Source organism: Lynx rufus, unplaced genomic scaffold (genome assembly GCF_022079265.1).
Source record: "Lynx rufus isolate CCGP_SWC_20201006 ecotype Redwood Valley unplaced genomic scaffold, mLynRuf1.p SCAF_2, whole genome shotgun sequence".
Classification (NCBI taxonomy): domain Eukaryota; kingdom Metazoa; phylum Chordata; class Mammalia; order Carnivora; family Felidae; genus Lynx; species Lynx rufus.
This window is the reverse complement of record NW_025814834.1, coordinates 178680662-178697407: the sequence shown is the minus strand read 5'-3', so window position 1 is coordinate 178697407 and position 16746 is coordinate 178680662. Positions and strand designations below refer to the sequence as shown.

General features: G+C 55.8%; 1 protein-coding gene across 7 annotated transcripts in view; it reads right to left on the bottom strand.

Moving 5' to 3' along the window:
- The window catches only part of SSBP3 (single stranded DNA binding protein 3), a 164064-nt gene that overhangs the window by 9452 nt on the left and 137866 nt on the right, over positions 1–16746 (bottom strand). For 5 of the 7 annotated variants that reach the window (XM_047082951.1, XM_047082955.1, XM_047082956.1 and 2 more), the window contains 8 exons: positions 15640–15720; positions 14667–14726; positions 10390–10456; positions 10223–10299; positions 2902–2966; positions 2098–2146; positions 1445–1480; positions 871–925 (listed from right to left, as the gene is read on the bottom strand). In XM_047082951.1, the coding sequence (XP_046938907.1) occupies positions 871–925; positions 1445–1480; positions 2098–2146; positions 2902–2966; positions 10223–10299; positions 10390–10456; positions 14667–14726; positions 15640–15720 (490 nt within the window). The remainder of the gene's footprint in view (positions 1–870; positions 926–1444; positions 1481–2097; positions 2147–2901; positions 2967–10222; positions 10300–10389; positions 10457–14666; positions 14727–15639; positions 15721–16746) is intronic. The other 2 variants (XM_047082952.1, XM_047082953.1) reach the window with 2 other exon arrangements.

The window sequence follows — 16746 nt, the reverse complement described above, 5'->3', positions numbered from 1 at the left end:
CTGAATGTAGGTCATGCGGCTCATAAAAATGCAGCAGCAGAAAGAGGAGCGGGAGTGGGGGCCGGAACATCACAGCCGCCGCTAGCTCCAGACTATGGATAAGCAGCTTCCCTGCCACTGGGAGCCGAGGAGTCTGGGGAGAGAGGGACCCCTCCGTCTCCCCAATTAGCTAGGAAAGTCTCCTAAGAAAACCAGCTAACATGTTTCTATCAGGAGCAGGCATCTTCTTTCTAGGGCGGAAATCCAACCACGTCTCACTTTTTGTTTGCTGGGTGGGTAGATTGTCCGTGGGATTCCTTCTAGATGGTGGTGTGTTATTCTCAGCTGGGAAAGAAACGCAACTGTGAAGCTGTGTGTGTGTGTGTGTGTGTGTGTATGTGTGTGTGTGTGTGTGTGTACATGCCCACATGTGTGCACGCACGCCCTCTTCTGATCAGAGAAAGAGGGAGAAGAGATCTCCCGTATAGAGGACCAGAAGCCAAGAGCTCTGGGAACTCAAGAGACATGGTGTTAAGAGTCCTGGTTCCAGGATGTCAGAAGCCCAAAGCCCCTTTTCAGTCATCTAGAGAAATCCACAGCTGGGAAAGGGTGCTTGCCAACCAGTGCGAGCAGAGGACAGTGAGACCCCCTCGTTCCTGGAGCTCTCCGCCCTGCCTCTCCCTCTAACCAGAGAGGAGGAGTGACCTTGCTAAGGCCACAGGGAAGGTCAGGGGCACCGAGGACGTCCTTCCTCCTAAACACCTGATGCTGACATGCCTGGTGGGGGACACGCTGCTCAGGAAGGGTGGTTGGTAAGCTTTGGCCCTGCACTGGGACCCCTCCAGGACCCCCTAACTCTCTCGATGGCACCCTCTCCCCAAGGCTTCTTACCTGCAGGACTAGGCATGATGGGTGTTCCTGGGGGGCCACCACCGCCAGGAGGTCCCTGGAGATGAGAGAAAAACTGACGTGAGGAACCCATGGCCGTGACCCAGGTCGGGAGAAACCCCCGAGCTCCGGCCACACCAAAGTCAAGTGTTCCTCCAGGGCCCAGCCTGGCATCCCGCTCTCGCTAAAGCTCAAGCAGAGCCCAAGTGTTTAAGCCCCAAGGGAGCTGGACTTGGATTCCGCCCCCCCCCCCCCACTGCCTTTCTTCAAACCCAGAGGCAGCTGTGGGTGTGCGTGTATGTGTTCACACGCCGACTGGTGGAACCAGAGGTCTGTGGGGGAAACCAGCTAGGCCACTGGTCAGCCCCCAAGATGGGGACCCAACTCTAGGTCTTGTTTGGGGACTTCCGGGCCCCCAGAAGGTACCTGAACAATGACAGCAGGTTCTAGCAGAGTTTAGAACTTGTGCTCGGAGTGTGTTTTGAAAGGGAAAGAGACAGGGACCCTGGAGAAGTTCTCTTGCACATTCAGTCACATGTGGCTGGACACCCAATGCCCCGAACCCACACACACTTACCACGTAGGTACCAGGTGATGAGGAGGAGTATGGAATCTAAAAACAAGAGGTGGGCAGCCACGTGTCAGAATCCCTTCCTCTGATACTCAGTACCCTTGGGCTTCCAAATCCACTTGGGGACCCACCCCCTCTTGCTAGGAAAGGCTGTGGGACACCCCAGGAGGGGGCCAGGGGTGTGAGCAAAGCCCAGTGCCTACACTGAACTGATCCCGAGAGCCTTGGCAGGGAGTTCTGAGGGGGCATGGGCAGGGGAGACCCTCCAGTGTGAGAGGACAGGAGAGCGATAGCTTCTCCTCACCCCTCTGGCCTTCTTCCCCAGACTGTCTGTGCTGAGCCCCTTTCCAGCTCCTTCCCCTGAGCACCAGAACCCAGCCCTGCCGGGGGGAGAGGATCGCCAGACGCTTCTGTGTGGACAATGCTCTCTGAGCAAGCTCTCAGCTCACACAGGCTTTCTGCCCATCAGCGGGCTGGGCCGGGGCCCAAACCCTGAAGGCCCCGGGAATGTTACTCCCAAGCCTCCACTTACAGGTGGGGCTCCCGCTGGCAAGCGTCAGGTGGACTCTCGCTGCATCCCTGCCTCTCATGATACCCCCAACCTGGGGACAGGACCACCCCATAGCCTAGAAACCCTCCCACTCGATGTGGGTACTCACTGAGTTAGCACTGTTAGGATTTGGCCAGGGTCTGCCAGCTCCCGGGCCCCTGGGAGAGGGAGGGAGGGGGAGGGAGAGAGACGGGGAGATGGGGAGAGGGGGAGAGAGAGAGAGAGGAGAGAGATGGCAACAATGAAAAAGGTGTCATTGACCCCAAGGGGGCGGTGCCGGAAGCGCCAGAACGAGAGGGCTGACATCACTAACAGGAAATCCTTCATGCGGCCCTAGGGCCTTACACACCTGGTTCTCGGGCAGTAATGGGCAGCTCCACGGCTAGAAATCTACAAGCTCCTCTAAATTACGTGAAAAAAGTGTCAAGTATATAAAACTGCCTCTGCATGTGCATCTTCCCAGGAAGGGAACCCACAGATCCTCATGGGGATCTATCCCCGAAAGGGGGTTAAGAACCACTCAAGCACTACAACAGCAGCCAGTTGTACCGGGGTTCAAATCCTGGCCCTGTCACTTAAGAGCCCTGTGAGCAGGGGCAAGTGACTTCACCTCTCTGTGCCTCAGTTACCTCATCTGTAAATGGGGGCAATAACCACCTCACCGGGCTATGAGGAGCAGGTGGGCTAATCCACACAGCAGGCTCAGAAACACACCCAGGACGGATGAGCCCCATACGGGACCATATGAGCTCTTATCCAAGTATCTATCGCCAGCATCCCCGGCTCCACTGATGAGAGGCCTGAGGTCCAGAGAGGTGCCAAGAATGACTCTGTTCACGAGTCTTTGGGGGGGCCAGCAGAGGGTCGGGGAGCCATGGGCTCTGAGCTGCCAGCAAGGTCCTTTTTGCCTTACATGTTAATCCCGGGCATGGCGGGGCCGAGGGAGTTGGGTGGTGGTCTCATGCCGCTGCCGTAATTCTGCAACGATAACCAAGGGTCAGTCTATGAGAAGGAGAAGGGGCACCGGAGAGGGAAGGGGGGAAGAAAGACAAACAGAATAGAAGCAAGAGGATTAGTCTGTGGAAAGGATTTGATGAGAAAAAAAATTACACGTTCGTTAAAAAAGGTGAGGGGGGTGGGAGCCGAGGGATGGGGCCACAATGACAAGCCAGCACAGAGGGACAGTCACAACTTGAAACACATCTTCAGGGGTCTCGGGATGGTTTCTCTCAAAAGCATGTGGAGGTCCAGTAAGCCCTCTCATCTTGGGTTTCAGGTGGGTGGAAAGGAGCGGACTCGTAACAGATCCAACTGGCGAACACCTGCCCACTTTAGGAACTCTGAGGGAGAAGAAACTGCCAGCAGCCTGGGGGCAGGTGCTGGGTCTGAATGTGGAAGGGGAGAGGACCCGCAAAGGCCTGGCTGGTGGCTGTCCCCAAGGCCCAGCATGTACAGATCCCCCACCTTGCCCCACGCCTGGGTTGTCCCCCAACCCAGGTCACCTGACTCAGGTGTCAGCGTGTGGGGCCCTCACCAAGCACAGTGCTGGAGAAGCAGGAAGAAAACTCAGGGGGAATCACCAATTCTGAGGGAAGAGTCCCACCTCGGCTCAGTACAACCCCCCAAGGCAGAGTGCGGTGAGTCACAGGAATGCCTGGATCAGGAACCTCCAATCGGGGCTGCGCCTGACCCCTCTTGCAGTGTTATTTTCCTTGCAGAAGAAATAAATACCTTGCTTCCCTTCTCCACTTGGGCGCCTACACAGCCTCCAAACCCAGCTCAAAGAGCACCTCCTCTGCGAAGCCTTCCCTGCCCACCTCTTAGGGTTAATTGCTTCACCCTAGTCACTCCCCAAATGCCTTGTAATCCTCCTACCCCTGCCACAGCCCGTACCACACTGGGCTATGATCGTGGCCACGTGTCCATCTCTCCCACTAGGCTCCAAGTACCTTTGGAAGGTGGGGACTATATCTCAATGATTTTCGTGCATGCATCACTCCACGTACCAGCCGCCACAGACTGGGTGCTGAATCAATGAAGGAGTGAACGAGTAAATGAACAGGAAGTAAAACTGGGCTGGTTGGGCTGGTTAAACTCTGCCTTTGTAGAATCTGAAAGAAGTAAGGTCGGTGAAAATTTGATGGCAAAGGGACAGCCAGTGTTACCTGAGCACATAACACATTTTACATACAGTCTCTGGCTTGTCCTTTTAACACTGCCACGAAACTAGTGTTATTCCCACTTTACAGGAGACTGAAGGTCTGAGGGGAGAAAGATCCACCAAAGTCAGGAAGCCAATGACCCAGCTGGGGTTTAAACCTGGATCTACAAGGGCACCTGGGTGGCTCAGTCGGTTAAGCGTCCGACTTTGGCTCAGGTCATGCTCTCACAGTTTGTGAGTTCGATCCCCGCATCGGGCTGCAGGCTGACAACTCGGAGCCTGGAGCCTGCCTCAGATTCTGTGTCTCGCTCTCTCTCTGCCCCTCTCCCACTTGTGCTCTGTCTCTCTCAAAAATAAATAAACATTAAAAAAAAGCCAAAAAACCCCTCTAGGTCCACACTCTCCCCACACGTCTGGTGAAAGGTGGGTGGGGAGAGGAACGGCACAGGAGGCCCACGAGCCAGAGCTGAAAAGCTCAGAGCCAACATCATGCTGGTGGCAGGTCCTCCAGCCAAGGACCGGCTGTGGGGCCATCTCCTCTGCCTGGTCACCCTGACAGGGGATTGGAGTCTAAGAGAATATGCAGATGGGGTGTAGACAGTGACAGGGGCGGCACCAGGCCAAGTGGCAGAGAATCGAGGAGGGAGACGAGGGTGGCCACAGAGGGGTCCTCAGGCAGTCCCGCATCCCCAGAGTCAGCTCCGGAAACGTGCAGGAGCCAGGCCCTCTTTAAAGACAATGGCACAGGCTGGCAGGTGGAGCCAGATCTGAGGTCAGAGCACAGGAGAGCCAGCCCCAGGCTGGGCACACGTGTGTGACTTTGGGCAAACCGCACAAGTGACCCCAGTGCTCACTCCGGGCCAGGCCGCACAGCGGGCTCAGTCCTGACAACGGCCCCATCACGAGTCCGCTTTAAAGATTAAAACACTGTGGCACACAAGCAAAGTGACGGCCCCTCGCGCGGCTACGTGCAAGGCAACCCTGTGGCTGAAGGCCCGTGGCCTGGCCCCGGCTTCACGGCTGCCACCCTCCGCTGTGCTCCCTCGCCTGTACCACGGGGACAGAGGGCTCCCAACCTTACAGGTCTGGGAGGATCAAATGAAATGGTGGCTTTGAAGCGCTCTCTGTCGGCTCTCGGAGGCGTGTGCTGATTTGGGATGTCAGCGGCAGAACGAACACCAAAGCCCTTAATGCCGCCTTAAGCGTCACGGAACCTCAGGTCTTAAAGGGCCCTTCCTAAGCCCCTACACGAATCTCGGCCTCGCCTCCACCGCTGCAGGACAGGAAGCCTGCCCCCTCCCCACGCAGCCCATGCTCCCACGGTGTACAGCCTGGCCAACTTCCAGCCAGAGATCCCTTCCAGGGGCTACCACTGCGTCCTGAGGCATCCCGCCCAGGAGAGCGGTTGGTGCTGCAGGGCCAGGAGAGGCTGGCCTGGGTGCTGGAGGAGCCTGGGACGCTGCGGCACAGAGTGGGCGAGGGGAGAGGACAAGCCAGGCGCTCACTCCCAAAACACGCCTGCACATGTGGCGTGTGGCCCCTCGGGGGAGGCGCTGGTGTGCCAGCTGCTGTTCCTCCGTCTACCCCACCTTCCAGAGCCTCCCCAATAGCCAGCCCGGCGCTTCCCGAGAAGGGAGGGTTGCCCACCAGATCCTCCCTCCTACAGGCCCAGACCCTGGAGGGCCACTTACACCTTCCCATTTCAAAGATGACAAGCTAGAGGCCCAGAGCGGCCAAAGACTTGCTCAAAGGTGCACAGTAACTCAGGGGTGAAAGCAGGGCTGACTGTCAACTTTGGGGAAAACACCAGCCTTTTCACAGAGGGCTTGGAAGCATGGTTTCAGACACTCCACAGAAATGGTTCTCTTCCCTCAATGTCCGCCTGCCCACAGCACTGTACTGCAAGGTGTGACCACCAGCCAGATGCTCCCTCCCTCTCTGCCATCCGCATGGCTCTGCAGGGACAGCTGGAGGCCTGGGAGGGATCCTCAGGGCAGCATGGGGCTGCCTACATCCACGGGGGTGGTCCCCTTCCTCCTGTACCCTCACTCTCATCCCCACTCAGGAACCTTGGATGCTGGGCAGAAGGCCCTGCAGGAACAAGGAAGGGCCTCCCTGCCGGGGACCTTGGGTCAGGCATCAAGCTCTGGACACAGGAAAGCACTGGGCAGCTGGCAGAGCTGGGACCTGCTCCTTCTTCCTCCAACTCCCAGAGGGGCTCTTCCTCGGTGCTGCCCGTAGCCCGCCCAGCGCCACCTTCACCTTAAAGTAGGGGAAGAACATTCCAGTCTTTAGGACAGGTTGATGGGGTAGTTTCCTGGGCAGCAGGGGCCTGTACGGGCCCCCCGTTGGGAAGTGTCGAGCGGCCCCACTTTCTCCTCACGCAGTCCCTCACACCTCTAGCCTGGTTTATGATCCTTCCACCTCTTGCCGGGGCCCCAGGCAGTAGCCACAAAGAGCCGGGCTATCCTGGATCGGCAGGGAGATGCGGTTTCTTCTGGGTGGCACAGAACTGTCCCTGAGATCATGGGCTATCCTTCATCTGAACCTTCTCAAATGCAGACAAGCTAGGACGGCGATCTGATGCTAGCCTGTGCTGGCTCCACCCCCCAGCCTGAATACCAGCAACGAAGGTAATTGGTACCCACGGGGTGTATGAGCCACAGCACCTCTGAGGGGGCCTTGCGTTCTGTCCACGGGAGCCCGGCCGGCAGCCCTTGCAGATTTAGCCTCACATCAACAGAAGTCACTCCTGAAGAACTTAGCCAGAACGTTCCCATCTGATACTGACACAGTTCTTTAAAGAAAGACTATAACTAAGTGGATATATTACCTCTTTTTCGGCACTGGCCCTTTCACAAAATCAGAGTAAAATCTGTCTGACACGCTCAGGGAACAGGGCAAACCGATGCCTGGTGTGCTGGTTCCTTTGTGACGTTCAGGCTAAAATGTAACACAGGCTCAAAAAGAACAAATGTCACTCCGTCCAGCTTTGAAATCTATAAAGTAGCCCCAAGACTACACTGTACCTATTCTTTGTTCAGAAAGTTCTGGAGTGGTCACTGGCTATTAGCACTCTTATTCTCCTCTTGGAATAACAGGCTGATGGTTTCCCACCTCTGTGTTTGGTCTCAGTACGGCACTGTGCATGCAGTGGTACTTACTAAAGGCTGCCTGAGGGGCTGGCCTTGTTTTCTAAGATCCCAGGCTGTGGCAGAAGCAGGACCCCCTCCCTGAGCCCCTGTTCTAGGAAGAGACACCCTGCAGGTACCTCATGCTGTTTCTACCAAACCTACAGTGGACCTCACGAGGTGATCACCAGGCTGTCCATTTTGCAGATGAGGGACTAGAGGCCCAACCAGGCTGAGCTGTGGCTGGAACCGTGTTTTCCAGCACTAGGTTCGGAGTTCATGTCTCTCCTGTCCATTGGGAGTGAACAAGACAGGACCCTCAGGGGACACACAGAAAGGGCCGGGGTCAGGAGGTATAGCGGTCCTGCCCTCAGCCTTGGGGTCCAAAGCTTCTAGGCTCTGCAGTGCCTGCTCCCTGGATGACCCCAAAACCTGTCCCACACCAGGCCAGCCCTTTTACCTCCATCTGGTGCAGATGTTCTGGGTTGCTCTAAGGGAGCTCTGGCTCTGGAATTTCAGACTGCACTCTACCCAGAGGGGTACAGGAGACTTGGGCAAAGCACTTTGGGGGTCTCTCTATTGATACAATAAAGTCAAATATAAAGAACAAGAGAGACATTTCCAGAGCCCCTGTGGTTGGTGGGGAGGGGGGTGGGTCAGCTGCCCTGGGCTAGTATCTCCCTGGGCTCTGGGCGTGCCTGTCAGGGCCTATGGGAGGGCTCTGCCCTTGCACACCCTTTGGTGAAGCCAGGAGAGCCACACTGGACCCGAGAGGCCTTTTCTGGTAAGACCCCAGTCTTTAGCACTCTCACCTCTTTAAAGCATGCCACAACAGTAAGCCAGACTGCTGGTCAGAGACTCTGACATGACGAGACGCCCGCTAAGCCAGGAGGAAGTCCTAAACTTAGAGAATATTCTGTTCTCAGTCTGCTGACATCCATTCCCAGCTTCCAGAATCTCAATATTACTACAGGCTTAACAAACTGCTAATGGCCTTGGTCAGAAAAAAAACTAAAAAAAACAAAACACAAACAGCTCAAAGCAGTCATCAAACCCGCACAATTAGAATCCTAAACACTGATTTTAAGCCCCTAAGTTGGAAAACACACACTTCTTATTAAGAGTACCTCATGCCAAGCATCACACTGAGAACCCGAGCCTCCCCATTTGAACAGTTCTGTATGGCAGATACTGGTCTCTTTCCCATTTGATGGACGCAGCGGCTAAGCCTCCAAGGACCCAGAGGGGCACGTGGGGGCATAGGAATGGAGTTTTCCTGCCTCCCACTCCATCCTCTTGTGTCCCCAGGTCCCCCAGGACGTTCTGGAAGTCCAAGATCACTGCTTATCTACCCCAAGAGTAACTCTCATGTGCCGCAGAAGGACCCAAAGGTTCCTGACTCCGGGGATGGAACGCTCTGCTTTCAGACCCTGCTGCCCCTCCCACCTGCCCTGCAGAGGTCAGCTGGAGACAGCCACATGGCAGGAAGGGGCCACTCTCTGGGGGCTTAAGAGGAACTGGGGAAAACACAAGCTTTGAAGGATTTGAGGAAAGAAAAAACAAACAAACAAACAAACGAGAAAACCAGAGGCGCAACTGGTGTGAGCTTGTGGGGCCAAGAGAAGCCAAGGACCTCCCTAACATTTTTCAGCACCACAGAGGTTGCAGCCATCCTCGAGAAGAAAGCAGTGGGCTGGGTGTGCTGTAAATACAACTCCAGACGGAGCGGAGGACTGTGGGTGTGGGCAGGCACCTCTCGCTACAAAAGCAGGGCACGTGTCTGTGAGCGGGAGTACTCCTCCTCCTCCTCCTCCTCCTCCTCCAGGGAACCGGAAACCTGGGGAGGGGCCCAGAAAATGCAAACATCTGCAGGCAGGGAGCGGGGAAGAGACAAGCGGGCTTCCAGGCAGGGCAGAAAAGGGAAGCAACGCCCTACAACAAAACTGTCCCCTCACTAAATCAAACTCCCTTCTTATTCAGACTCCCAGCTTCTTTGAGACAGATCAGCACACTCTCTGCCACAGCTACTACAGGGGACAGAGCCACATTCAAATGGTCAGAAGAATGGGAACCAACTGTGATGAGGTTCTAGACCAGGAATGGCCTGTCAGACCTCTGCCCGATGGTCCTGGGGAACAGGGAACTGGGTCACAAGGAGAGACCACTGGGCTGTAATTGTAAAGAAGTAGACCGGGCACTTGACAGAAGTTCTTCCAGCGGTTTCTGAGGTGTCCTTTATGACAATGGAACCCCTCTGGTCAGAAGAAATCTTACCTATGAGCCTGGTCCATGAAACCAGTAGAAGCTCTGGGTTGAAGTGGGTCTTAGGGGCCCTGGCTGGCCTGGCCTCCTCTCAGCTGGGATAGCATCGCTGAGAGCCATGGGTATAGATACACTCCTCCCCTCGTACTGCACCGGTCGGGAACTGAGGCCTGCCGGGGCCCACTGAGGTCAGATGATTCACCCAAGGACAAATGGTGTGTTGCAGGCAGAGCTAAGACTGCCACTCATTTGTCCCACTTCTGGGTCATAACAAACCATGACCCTGAGCTAGCTCAAGTTCACCTACCCAGGGTAGGAGGCTTTGGGATTCCCGGAGGACCCACACTGCTGCTCGGGGACCAGACCCTCCACCTTCCAAATTCCTCAACTCCCTCCCCCAAGGGAGGATCTGCCAACCAGAAGGCTCCCGGCTGTCCCTCTCCTGCAGCTCCCTGGGGGCCCCTCAACTCGGCCTGCCGCCTGCCAAGGAGGGGCTGCTCCTGTCTGCGTGTGGGGCCAGCCCAGCCATGGACAGAGAGGGCAGCTGGGAACCTGGCCATGTCCTCTCCCCTCACCCCTGTGAGCTGAGGGACGTGGAAGGACTGACAGACTGTGGAAAGAGGAGAGTAGGCGGGTGCACACAGATGGCCAGGGAGATGGACAGACAGACAGGTGGTTACCTGTGGGCCAGGCCCCATGGGTCCCATGCCTCGGGGAGGGTTCATTCTCTGCATTGATCCTCCCATGTTGGGGTGCCCTGCATGAGAGAGGAGATAAACCATGAGGTGGCAGGGGCAGACAGCAGAGATTCCCCAGGCCGTGGGCCGCCCCGCCCGGCTCTCTCTACCTTGTTGTCGGGTGGGATCCATGGAATTGGGCAGCAGTGGCTGGGTCCCAGGAACTCCTCCTGGAGGCTGAAAGAGATGTGAGGCCTGTGCTGAGCGGCTGGGGGATGGAGGGAGATGTGCCAGCCTGCCCCAGTTCTCCACTGCCCGTCTGGGGCTACCCACGGCCTCCCTGACCTGCTGGCTGGGGCTGGGCGGGGGGATCTCCAGGAGCAGCAGGTGGCTAGAGCTGGCGTCAGTAGAAGGTGCAGCGTGGGTGGGACAGGAACCATCACACCCTGCTGTCTCCACGTGTCTGTGTTCCTGCCGGAGCTCAGCCTCACCCTGGCCGCACCGCCTGCCATACACCCCTCCACGGCCACATGCCTCCCATCCTCACCTCCCGAACCCCAGCCACCATGGTTTAAGCCAAACCCTGTCTTTCTTTCACCCCATAGAGATGTAACTCACCCACCCCCTCCCCCAAAGTGTGGGGACCGAGAGAGCCACCAGCTAAAAATCCTAACACTAAGAAGGGAGCAAAGGCAGAGGCAGCCTTTGAGATTTGGAAGGGGAAACTGAGGTCCACAGGCCCAACTGCCCCCAGTCATCAACTGGCAGAGCCAGCAGGAGCACTCAGGCTCCCAACTCCCTGCCTTTACCCAGCACGTGAAATGTCCCCTTCCGACCCCAGGGGGGGTAGAGGAGGCCTCCCAGAGAGGGGCGAGCAGGATGCTGAATGAGAGCCTGCTCCCCAAAGCCTGGTGCAAGTGGCAGGTGTCGGTGTGATTACTGTTAAGAAGGTGAGGACAGGGTGCCACGGGTTTCCCAAGCGAATGCTTGGCATGCTTGCTGTGAAAACCTGTTACAAGTGATTTACTTGGGACTGGAGTTATTTCAGCTGCAATTGGGAAGAAAATAAAAAGGGAAGCAGAGCTGGAAGGAAAAGTCTGCTTCTAGAAGCCTCTGCCTCAGGACTAAACACAGGCCCTTGCCTTTGAGAGGAAAGCCTCTGTGAACGCTGACCACCTTTTCCCATCTGCACGTGCCAATGCTTCTCTGGGTTAGCATCTGGGATAGGGACACCTGTCCCCTCCAGCCTCAGCCCTCACCACTGCCGGAGGATGTCTGAGTGGGGAAATGGGTGCCTTTGGCCCAAGAACAAGCTCTAAACCAGTTGTGGGTGAGGTGGTGGTAAACAAAGGGGCAAGCTCTCGCTGTTTTCCCAAGCTTCAGAAAGGTGTGTGTGTGTGTGTGTGTGTGTGTGTGTGTGTGTGTGTGTGTGTCTGTCTAGTGGGTGGGGGTGCTTGCGGGAGGCCATACAAACCTGGGATTGCCTGCTGTCTCCATTGCCTGTCTCTCTACCCCTGGGATTTCAGCTCTTCCGACCTCTCATTCTCTCCCAGCCCTACTTCCTTTCCCCCGGTTCCCAAGCTCTCAATCATTTGACTGGTTTTGTGCCTGCCCCACTTTGGGGTTTGGGCTATTTCTAGACCCCAGTTACAGGACTCTGAGAGGACAGAGACCTGCTTGCCTCTGAGGCTGTCTGGTTTGGGGGACCCCAGGATGCTGAGGTAGACGGGGCACCCTCCAGGTCATAGAATGCCCCCACCTAACCTTGATGGAGCAGCCATGGGGGCCGGGCAATCGCTCCCTCACCAGGTAGCCCAGTGTCAACACCAGCAATTCTCAAAGGAAGTTCCTCCTTGGGCTCCCCTGATCCTGCCGTGTCAGGACTCAGGAGCAGAGAAGGGCTGCCCAGAGGCTCGACGGGAGCCTGAGCGTCATTTCCCTCCTCCTCCTCTCACTGGGGTGGACCCTGAACTGAGGACAGGGCAGTCTAGCCTCCTCTCCAAGAGAAGGGTGATGTGCAATGACTGAAATAAAAGGGTCTCACACAAGAAGGCCGAAGCCTTCAAATGTAAGAAGGAAGAAAAGTAACAGCTCATATATGGGACTGTAAGCACATGCTGAGCACACACTCTCGGAGCCTGCTAGGGAAAGTGCCGCTCCGGGGTGGTCATCCGGGCTCCTAGAAGTAGGCCAGTGCCTCTCGTACAGCACCGCGGGGCAGGGACAGGAAGCAAGTGTCTGCCCGGGGAATACACAAATCCCAGCAGCGTGTGCACGGTCACTCAGCTGGCCTGCCCCAGTCGGCCACCGGGCCAGCGGGGACTCCTCTGGGACATGTATGGGAGGGCTGCCTGACACATCCGATCTCAGTCTTCCTAAGCCCAGCTGAACCCCAATGACCACCACCCACCCACCCGCTCTTGCTTGAAAAAACACCAGTGCTCTCTCTATACACAACCCCGAACCTGTAGCCAGGAAGGCAGCTAGGAGAGTGGGCTTGTAAGGATAGGTCATCAATCCTTGGCTTCTTGTCCCCTTGCATGCCCTTCTCATTGCCCTAACATAGGAGATCACATGTACCTGACCAAGTCCCGCTGCCTCTGCTTCCTCCACCTGCCACAGGGGAGGGCTCACTGGGGTGGCACAGAGGCTCCTGTTCAACCTGCAGCCCCAAGCGAGGCACTCTCCACGAAACCCAGGTGCAACACCTGTGACAGGGGTACGTCCCTCCTCGGAGGGCAAACCCTTCTTGAGCCCACAGGAAACCGGAAAATCAGTGTAGATTTCCGATGGGGGGTGGCGGGAAGGTTGGGACAATTGGTTTGTAATGCGAGGTGCAGATGACGGATTTATCCTCCATTTGCTCTCTTGGGTACTTGCTCATGCTTAATTGATAAATAGAAACATACATGTTTCCTCTCGTGTCCCTTAATTGCTGGAGGAAAGGCCACAATTATGATAAGGAAGCATCTGTTCTCTCCATGGGGCGGAGGCCAGTTCTGGCCAAGGAGAGCCTCCTCTGGATGTGCTGGGGTGGGGGTGGGGGTGGGGCGGTACGGCGCTGCTCGGGCCCATGCACATGATGGCAGAGGAGGCCCACTTGGTGACTGGGGCAGCACTTTTACACCCCTGAAAGCTAAATGAATTGGGCGAGGTGCAGAGGAAACAGCACTGGGCTAGGAGCTGCAGACCAACCTAATCCCAGCTCACTGGAAGACTCTGGGAAGTCACTTCTTCACTCTGACCTGTTTCCTCATCTGAGGTACACCCAAGTGTCCCACTTGCTCAAAAGTTGGGTCTCTAATTCCTGTCTACATCTCCCCTTCATGTCAGAGAAAGAGGAAACAAAAGATGTTTGGAGGGGAAAAAGATAATTGGAAACCTGATAAGCAATTCAGCCGTAAACCTGGAGGCCCCTGATTACAAGCATCTCTCCTCAGCCTCCACCACCGCACTCAGGGGCTTTCTTGCAGAGCCTTGAGTAACAGTAAAAATAGCGCCCCTCCAGTGGGTAACTGAACTCCCAAGTTCCAAAGGCTGTAGGGGCTGGATGTGCTGGTGATGTGGTCAAATCTTTTGAAGGGCATTTGTAAGGTCACTCTAAGAGTCACACGTAAAAAATATTTCAGCATGAAAAGAAATCCCACTGATGTTTCTTTTAAGTTTCTTTTAAATCTGTCAATCCTCAAAAGGTATTTTATCTTTACCTCTCCAGCTCCCCTCCCACCCCGGGATGAGCTGAACTAGGGAGGGTGGCACGGGGGCCGATTTCTCCAGACCACCTAGAACTGCCAACCCTAATGGCCCAGCATAAGGCACACAACCCCAGGCTGAGAAGCCCTCCCATAAGCAGACCACTTTTCTAATTACACGAACAAATCCTTTCTTGTTTTGAGTTGGGTCTGGGAAACAGGCAGACATTGCTTAAAACCTCACAAATGTCCTGCTCCGCTGCATCCAGGCTCCTGATCTAAGCATTCCTACGGGCCATTTCTCCCCTTAATAGCAGGATTATATTTACCAGCCTTGGCAATTCTCAAAAGCTTCCAGGAAAAAATGCACGTTGTCAATTAACTTCATTAAGGAGGAAGACCCTTTTCCAAGAAGGGGCTGGAAGGGAGGGGCAGGGGCATTACCACCTTCTCTAGAATAGCTGAAACCCTGCATTCCCAAACATGGCTGCTTCTGGGGCTGCCCCCTGAGCTCCAGAACCGGCTGCCCAAAGCCCACCAGGAGAGGCAAATGAAATGCTGCGAGTGGGGAGCTGTACCACGGACACAAAGTGGACACAGGGCCCTCTCTGGGGACCTGCTTGGAAGCTACCTCCTGCATTGAAACTTGTCCCTCCATCTCCCGACCCTTCCCCCAAATTCTGATTTGGGTCAAAGTCCAACTGAGGTCAAGGGTGGCTGAGTGAGGGGAGAGAGAACATGAAAAGATACAGTACCTGGTTTCCCATTCTGATCGGGGGCCTGGGGCCGCCTGCGTATCGCGGTGACATAAAAGGCTGCAATTACAGGGAATTAGTTCAATGACAGCCTGCACTACCGCACAGGGCCAAACACAAATGCGCTCCACTCCACAAAGTCCAGTTTTGTTACAACTAGTGATCTTTTAAACTCTCTTTCTCCCCGGTGGCCTCTTCCCTCTGGGCAAAACTTCTTTGGGCAGAGGGAACAAACGACGTGCATGGCATAGGTGCCTCCTGACTCCGCATCCGCTCACGGAGATCTACTCTGGGTGGCAGGATAGCGTGGCTGGGGCTTTGCACAGGACGCGGAAGAGCAGGTACATCAGTGTGGGGCAAAGGAGGAAACCGCCGCTCTCGGTAAGGGCAAATGAAATCAGAAAGGGACTTATACATAAAATTCCCAGGGTGTGCAGACAAAGCTGGACACACACACGCGCACACACACACACACAGAAACCACTGACAAAGGGGGTGGGAAAGGGGAGCGAGGATTTAAGGCGGGGGAACACAATGAGAACGGTCAGGGGACAGCGGGCTCCCTAACTTGTGCAGGGCAATGGGCAGGAAAGCTTTCTCAGCAGCGAGAGTGCACACAGAAAAGGCTAGGGATGCAGCTTCGGTTACAAACAAATGGTTAACCAAACTCAAAAACCAAATCAAAAGTGAGAGAGGAAAAAACAAAAACGCAAAGGCCGCTGACAAGGTCACAGAAATAGATTTTCTTTTGGTTTCATATCCAAGCTGGGTGTGATGTCCAAGGAACGAAGACTATCTTTTAGGGGGGGGAGATTTTTATTTTTTTATTATTATTGTTTTTAAAATTTCGTTCGTCAGTCAAGACTCGAAAGCAATGGCTAGAGCACATTTTGATTTTTGTTTTTCCTCTGCTGGCTCTGTCCTCCTTGTGCCCCGCGCCCCCCGGCGGGCGGGCGAGCCACAGCGCTTTTACCTGACTGTGGGGTCCCATCATGCTGCTGGGATTGTGAGGTGGAGGCTGTGCGTGCGGCGAGGGCTGTGACCCCGGAGGACCCTGTGAGGCCAGACAGCAGAGGCAGGTTATAGATCACAGCACATGGAGAAGCGCAGAAGCTTAAAAGAACAAAAATTAAACCAAAACGAAGGGCAGGCGGCGGGCGTGCGGGCGGCGGGCTCTGGTTGGCGGGGAGGTGAGAGCGGCTGCTTAGGTCGCAGGCCCCACGGTGTACGTGGCGAGCGGGAGGGAGAGAAGCCGATGAACACACTCACGGGGGGGTGGGGGGTGTTCCAGGGGTGGAAGATAAAACCCAGCTCCTTTGTCAAAGCACGCAGGAGCAGGGGCCCGGGCGCAGGCTACGGATGGAGCGGAGTTTGCCATGTTAAATACGCTGGTTGTGACGGGCTCAGAGAGCGCAGTGATGCGCAGCGAGCAGACCCCTCTGCAAAGCGTGCAAGGGAGTGGGGACGAACCGGTGAGGCCCTGCCCTGGGGGAGCTCCCGGTCTGGGGGGGAGGGGGGCACAGAGACAGGGTGCAGGTTCCTAGGCCAGTCTACAGAGGGAAGGAGGCCTAATGGATGCACGAGAATAGATAGAGGAGTCAGAGCCCGAACAGACGAGGGAACGACAGGACGGACCAGGGCACTGTTAATTCACCTTCACTTGGAAATGGCCCCATGAGGTCGGGGCTTTCATTCTTCTTTTTACCAACGAGAAAACTGGGTCTCAAGGGACGAAGGGATTTGGCCACAGCCACACAACTGGTAGGTAGCAGAGCCAGGATGTGAAGCCTGATGGGCCCAAGGCTCACCCTGACCACTGCAGCCCTGAGCTGAAGCAGACATGGGCAGAGGAGCAGCGGGATGGGGCTGGAGGTCCCTGATGGGTGGACGGGCTGGGCTTTCTGGTCTAGAGGGCAGTGAGCCACCTATGGTTCCGAGCTGACCCCGGAAGCCTTGGGCTATGCTGACCTCGACTCCCCCCAGAAGAGATGAGGAGATGAATTCATTTAAACCACGGGGTTGGTCAAACTGTGGGCTGCAACCCATTAATGAGTGGTGAAATCAATTTAGTGGGTTACAA